General features: G+C 61.7%; 2 protein-coding genes; one reads left to right on the top strand and one right to left on the bottom strand.

Annotated features, from left to right (window-relative positions):
• Positions 1–2: 2 nt before the first annotated feature.
• On the top strand, positions 3–3,151 carry CHC_T00000739001 (hypothetical protein; the record flags this gene model as incomplete). XM_005710678.1 is given in 2 exon segments in its annotated part: positions 3–3,056; positions 3,057–3,151. A coding segment is annotated over 1 exon segment (3,054 nt), but the record flags the coding sequence as incomplete, so codon positions are not given.
• A 1,277-nt stretch (positions 3,152–4,428) lies between these two features.
• CHC_T00000738001 (hypothetical protein) lies at positions 4,429–5,086 on the bottom strand. XM_005710677.1 is given in 4 exon segments: positions 4,429–4,528; positions 4,529–4,646; positions 4,758–5,062; positions 5,063–5,086. 2 exon segments carry the CDS (start codon positions 5,060–5,062, stop codon positions 4,529–4,531), a joined length of 423 nt encoding a protein of 140 aa, XP_005710734.1. The 5' UTR covers positions 5,063–5,086; the 3' UTR covers positions 4,429–4,528.
• Between the last annotated feature and the right edge of the window lie 1,657 nt (positions 5,087–6,743).

The following is a 6,743-nucleotide window of genomic DNA, read 5'->3' as shown; positions in this document are numbered from 1 at the left end:
AGCCGGACCTGCCCGACCTTCGCGGCAGGGAGCTGCACGACAAGGCCATCGGCTGCATGGCCATCGCCCCAAACTCCGTCACCATGGCCACGGGGAGCGAGGACGGCTTCGTCAGGCTGTTTTCCATCAAGAGTCCCGCCGGGGAGGAGCTCGCCGTCGCAGCAGAGTTTGTCGAGGCCTGTGCCCGCTTTGGGGGGCCCGTCAGAGCCCTCGATTTTTCACCGACGGGCGCCTTCTTGGCCGCCGGAGGGGACGAGCCGGGCGTCCTCAAGATTATTATGACCGCGCAGACGTCCAATGTGACGATATTGAGAGCCCCCGCTGCGGGGATGGGCAATGACGCCATTTCTTCCGTCGCTTTCGACCCCACCGGCGATTTTGTCGCCACAATTGGCGAAAAGGGAAAGGCCGTTATTTGGGACGTGGAAAAGTGCAAGCTCATCTCCGAAGTCGACTTGAACAACAGAACCGCCAATTGCCTGTCCTGGGCACCCGGAGGAGGAAGCATTGTGTTTGGCACCAACAAGGGTATTGTCGTAGCGGCTCGGACTACTTGGTTGTTTGATCATCTGCTTGAAGATACGGCCGATCAAGATGATGACGACGACGAGATTTATGCTGCATCCTCTGGCAAAGACTCCGTGTCAGCCCTAGCGTGGAGCCCGAATGGCCGCTACTTGCTTGCTGCCAAGGAGGACGCGAGCATTTCCCTGTGGGATGTGCCTGTGAAAAAGGTCCTGGGATGCTGGAAGGCTCAAGAGGCGCCCCAGCGGCTCCTCTGGCATCCCGCAGTCAACGCCATGCTCTTCATTGACAAGATTGGGCAATGGGGCATTGTCCCGGACGTTGTCCCGCAGCACATGCTGTCTCCCCATTCCGATGCCCCGTCCGTCGAGCTTCCGGTTCTGCCGGAGACGAATGGGAAGCAAAACGCCAAGGATATCATGGCCGACCTGGGGGACGACGACGATGATGGCACTGGTGATGTCCGCCGCTCCAAGGGAGCAAAGCTGCGTCGCCAGATGCAACAAGAGCGCAAGAAGAAGACGCAAACGGGAAAGGCGAACAAGAACAAGAAGAACAAGAAGAAGGGCATGAATGCCGAGGCGACAGATGACGACGAGAACGATTTTGAAACTGACTTTCAGTTTAACGCGAGCGATGTGGAAGCGGACGATGAGGACGATGTCCGTGACAGAAACGAGGATACCTCTGAAAGCGAAGGGGCATCAGAATCAGATGAGGAGATCCCCGGTGAGTTTGCCGGTCTGGAGAACGGCGGCGTGCGTCTGCCGAGAAGAAAATCAAGGTCCAGCTCAGGGGGCCGCAGGCGAAGAAGTCGGTCAAGTTTTGTTAGGCAACGCCCTTTTGTACCTACTTCAACCCCGCTATTGGAAAAGAAGAACAAGAAGAGACATATTCTAGCGTGGAATCTGGTAGGAGCTGTCCTGTCATTCGACGAAGGTTCGCATGATGTGGTGGAAATCGAATTTTCCGACGCGACGAAACGAAGTGTCGGAATCAAGGATCACTTTGGCTACACGATGGGATGCCTCTCCGAAACCGGAGTGTTGCTCGCATCCCCTAAGAAAGCGGAACACGGGAGCTTGATCACGTTCCGCCCCTTCTCGTCATGGTCGAATAATTCCGATTGGACGCAGTTCCTCCCAGCAGACGAAGACATCTCGGTGGTCGCGCTTGGCCAGCGCTTCGCGGCGGTTGCCACGACACCAAACAATGTGGTCCGCCTCTTTTCCCTGACCGGAATCCAAACGAGCACGTTTGGAGCGCCAGGTACGGTGATATCCATGGCCGCCAGTGGGGACCAGCTGGCCGTCGTCTACGCTTCGCGCGAGTCACCCGTGCTCATGTGCGAACTGCTGGACGTGAGCACACTGGGTGACGTGGAAAAACTTTGCTTCTCCGGCAACATGATGATGTGCCCGGACACGAGATTAGAATGGGTCGGCTTCGCAGCGGACTCGGGAGACCTGTGCTCGTACGATTCAAACGGCTGGTTGTGGATGCTAACCGACCCGAAAGGGGGAAAACGTTGGGTCCCCTTGATGCAAAACGCGGCAAAAGCAGCCGAATGCGACTGGTTCTGGGTAGCGTCCGCAACCTCATCAAACCTAATCGGTGTACCCTGCCTCTCCAACGAGCGTCACCCGCCCGCCAAGCCACGTCCAGCCCTCCGCACGCTCCCGCTCTCCTACCCGGTGATCGAGCAGGTGAGCAAGTCCGGCAAGGCGACGATCACCGAACGCTACCTCCGCACGAAGCTACAGCTGCGTCGCGCGCTCTCTGCCAAAGCCGAGGTGGACGAGGGCGCGGACTCGGACGACCCGGACGCGGACGCGGCCGAGGACGTCGTGCGGCGCATGGAGGTCGAGACCGACAAGTGCGTGTTGCCGCTGATGGAGGAGGCGTGCCGCACCGAGCACAACATGCGCGGGCTCGACCTCGCGACAAGGCTGCACACGAAAGTGTCGTTCAAGTACGCCATTGAGCTCGCGACGCACTTCAAGCGCGAGGCGCTGGCTACGCGCGTCAAGCAAGTCGCGTTGCGTAAGATGGAAGTCATGGACACCGTGCAGAGCGGCGAGCGCGTGCCGCATGTGCAGAAGAGGGTCGCGTCGTCGCCAGTCACGCCCGCGCCGGAGGGCCCGCGCGTGGTCGAGAAGGGCGCCAACGCATTGCCCGAGGTGGACATGGGCGACATCTCGGACGACGAGGAGGAGCCGCTGCGCAGGGGGGCCGGGGAATCAGAGGGGCCCGAGGAGGCCGAGGGGGAGGTCGAGGGGACGGAGGAGGCCGAGGGGGCAGAGGAGGCCGAGGAGGCCGAGGAGGAAGAAAAGGCGAAGAAGCGCAAGCCTGTGGAGAAGCGCGGGTCGCTGGCCAAGGAGGTAGAAGAGCGTGCGGCGCGCAAGCGGAAGCTGCGCGCGATTGAGATGTCGCAGGCGAGCGTGAAGGGCGCCGGGCCGGGGGGCAAGCGGGCGAAGACGGCGGAGGGCAGCGCGAAGAAGAGGCCGCGCAACCGCTTCTTGAAGAGATAGAGGGAAAGTTGAATCGTTTGTATCGTTTGAATTGATCCGCGTGATCGGGTCGTAGGGTTTCGACGCGAGGTCATACCATAAAGTTATATTTTTGTAATTTCCGCTTTTCACAGTACCCAAGGGTACAGTATCAGCACCCACATCGTTACCACTGCTGGTCCCAGCTCTCCCAGGAGATAGACATCAACCTCGCAGGACAAAGTTACGTCCCCTGCAATTCATCTCTCCCTGTCATTCCCCACACCCCTTCCCTTCCCCGTCCCTCCCACAACTCTCGCCCTTCCCCTTCCCACCATGGCCTTCCTCCCCCCTCTTCCCGTATCCCCCCGGCCGTCCCTATCCCCCCCCCTCCTCCACGCCACCGCGCCGCACTACCGCACGGCCTCCGCGCGCGCGCGCGCGCACCTCCGCATGTCGAAGCTGGTAACCACGCCGCCGCAGGCTGCCGAGCTAGTAGACTCGCTGCTCACCAAGGTGCAGAACACGGACAGCGGGCTGTCCGTGAGCGGGGCCCAGCGGTCCGAGATCGACTCGATAATCCGGTCGCTCATGGAAATCGGCAAGTCGCAGACGCCGATGTCGGACCCGCGTCTCTTTGCAAAGTACACAGTCGCGTACACGTCCACCAACGACCCCTCCAACCCGGACCAGAGCCCGCCAGCGGGCGGACTGTTCCGCAGCCGGCTGGGGCGGCTGGTGTTCGTGACGCGCGGGCTGTTCCAGCACGTGTTCGCGCCGGACACGGTGGTGAACCTGGTGTGCTTCCGCGTGCTCGGGGTGGTCAAGGGGTGCGTGTCGCTGCGCGGGAAGCTGGTGCCGATCGAAGACGAGAAGCTGGGGGAGAACGCGATCAAGGTGACTTTCGAGAGACCGAGGTTGAGGCTGGGCGGGCTCGTGTTTCAGTTCGGGCCGAGGTCCAACGTTAAGCTCGCGACGACGTACGTGGACGACAGGGTCAGACTGGCCGTGGGCGGGAGGGGGAGCTTGTTCGTGTTTCAGAAGGGCGCGGAGGCGGAGAGCGCGGTCGGGGATGAGTGGAATGAGCTGTTTCAGGCGCAAACGATGCCGGTGGTTATCTTGCCGGTGCTGGTGCTGGGAGGGGTGGCGCTGGCGTTCTTGGCGCCGTGGCCACTTTGGGTGGCTGCTGTGGTAGTGGCATTGATTTTCGGGTTCGTGCTGAAGAGGGGGGGCATTGCGCATAATGCGACGAGCGTGATCAAAGAAGATCAGTAGGCAATGTGGTTGAATTAAGTGAATTAAATGCAGGATCGCACGTGTAGAGAAATTCCAAACTGAACGGTGTTGGCAGTTTTATGGTAGTTGCAGATTGGGGGGCGGGGGGGGTCTGGGGGAGGAGACGCGGGGGGTCGGATGACAGCAAGGATAACTTTAGAGACGGCGGAAAACCAGAGTCGCTAGACGTGCTTCTTTCTCTCGTTGGGTGAGACGCGGTCGGGGAAGGCTTAGGGGAGTTACTTGGTGACGTCGCGCTTGATTGCCAAGTAAGCGATATCCTCCAACTCGACGGCCTGGATCGACTTCTGCACCGCCATCTTGGTGGCGACGCTCTCCTTGGACGCGGCATATACCCTGTTGTGGGTGGGGGGTCAGCGCGGAGAGGTGGGACGACGAAGGATGTTGTTAGATATCGAAAGGGTTTGCAAAAGGGTGAAAGAGACAAGCGCAACAGAGGGAACGTACGTCCTGTGGCGGACGGGGGCGTACTCAGCCGACCAAAGGATCATGATAATCTTAGACTTGGTAACGGTCGGGGTCTCCTTCCAGGAGAAGTCAGAGATGATGTACCGGCAGCCGTTCTCTGGGAGGCCGGAGACGAGGTTCTTCCACTCGGTCTCGAGATCGCCTGCGCTGGGCGGCATGCACTTGTCGACGCCGACCTCGGACATGTCATCGTTGATCTTGAGGATGATGCTGCCGTACTCGCGCTTGGACAGCGCCTTGTACGCTTCGACACACTTGTCCGCGATAGCGATGCCGCTGGCCATTTTGCTCGAGGGGGGTTGCGGGGGAGGGGAGGGGGGAGGGGCGGGGTGTTGGGGTTTAGTGGAGCGGTAAACGGGCAGGTAGGTGGGAACGGCGACGGATAATGTTACGGATTTGGCGTCGAAGGGGGTTGTACGGGAGCAACGTGAGAGGTGGAACGCGGGAGTGATTCAGTCTGCGTAGGGGGGGGAGGGGCGGCAGGGGGGTAAATTGGGGCGGGGGGCAGTGCGATGTGGCACGACGCAGGGGGGCGCGGGGGCGAAGGAGCGAGGGGGGCGTTGCGGGGGGCAGCGGCAGCGGGTTTGAATGGCGGTCTTACAGAGCGGGGCCCGTGTGGCTGGGGTGCGCGCGGGGGGGTGCTTACAGCGGGCGGGCTGGCGGCGCGGGGGGTTGTCATCGGGGCGGCGCCACGTGTGCCCCGGGGCGCGGGGGCCGGGCGCGGGCGGCCAACCATGTGGAGGAGAGGGCGCGTCCTTACAGCCGGGCCCCGATGCCCGCGCCAACGGAACGGCGCGCGCCGCGCGTGGCCGTTCGATTCGGACGCGCCTGACGCTGACACTGTGGGAAAAGTTGAAAAAACTGTAAACCCCTACACTTGGCCGTCGCGCTGCGCGTTAGCAACGGCTTTTTTTTGAAACGGGCCGACGCGGAGACCAACGTGCCGCCCATCCTCCGCCTGCTGCGCGCCCGATGTAATCCTGCACGACCACCTTTACAGTACATTACTGTACACTTCTCTAATCCCTCTCGCCAACTCAAATGCCTTGCCCTACCACCCTCCTACCCGCTACCTCCGTCCCCAGGTCAACGATGATCACCGCGCCTGTGTGACCCCTTCGTGGCGGTCTTGACCGCTTGCCCCACGGCCACTGCACACAGAGAATATTGTACAAGCGTTCCACGACGGTTCGGAATCGTCTCAGCCTCAGGAGAACGCCTCCGAAAACGCGATGCTTCCCCATCCCCCTCGACCACTGCCGATGGTGCGCCTGGCTACCTCCGCCTCTTCCCTTGCCCGGGGCAGCGTCACGCAAAGAAGGGGTTAGTCTCATCCGAGAACGAGAAAGCGAGCCCCGCGCTGCTCTCCGCGGCGATCTCCGTGGCGATAGCGGTCTTGGCCATCTCCCTCTTCGCCCTCCTGCCTCCCGTCGGCTTGCCCCCAAGCCCGTCGACGTCCCCAATGCCAAGCCCGAGCCACGAGTCCATCCAGCAAAGCGCCTGCCGGTTGTACCGAAGGAACGCGAACTGGAACCCATGCCGGTGCCCCCACCGTTCCATCCTGCCCCCGGGCAGGCCCTTGGTGGCGACGTCAAGCCGCGCCACGCGGTAGCAGCACATCATGGGCCCGCCGCCGCGCAGCCACACCCCGCCGCCGTCCAGCACTGGCCGTGCCTCGCGCGAGCTGCGGAACGCACGCACGTCCGTGTCCGCCGTCATCCCCAGGTGCTCCTCGGACGCGATGTCTAGTGCTACTACTTCGCGCGCCGACAGCTCCGATGGCGGGAGCGAGAGAGCGTTCTCGTGCCGCCCGTTGTCGTTGGCTACGTACCGGCTCTCGATGGACAGGTGGAATGAGTCCCCGAGGAATGGGCTTTCGTAGACCGTCAGGCAGTGCTCAGGGAACCCGTTCCATGCCTAGCGCAAAATGTTGTTGTTGTTGTTGTGTGTGTGTGTGTGTGTGTG

The sequence above is a fragment of the Chondrus crispus genome, genomic scaffold (assembly GCF_000350225.1).
Source record: "Chondrus crispus Stackhouse genomic scaffold, scaffold_608, whole genome shotgun sequence".
Lineage (NCBI taxonomy): Eukaryota > Rhodophyta > Florideophyceae > Gigartinales > Gigartinaceae > Chondrus > Chondrus crispus.
This window is presented reverse-complemented; position numbering and strand designations above follow the sequence as displayed.

Excerpts from the sequence above, each read along its gene's own strand:
- CHC_T00000738001 (XM_005710677.1), bottom strand. The coding sequence starts at position 5,062 with ATGGCCAGCGGCATCGCTATCGCGGACAAGTGTGTCGAAGCGTACAAG. Across the intron at positions 4,647-4,757 it reads GCCCCCGTCCGCCACAGGAC|GGTATATGCCGCGTCCAAGG; the intron begins GTACGTTCCCTC and ends CACCCACAACAG.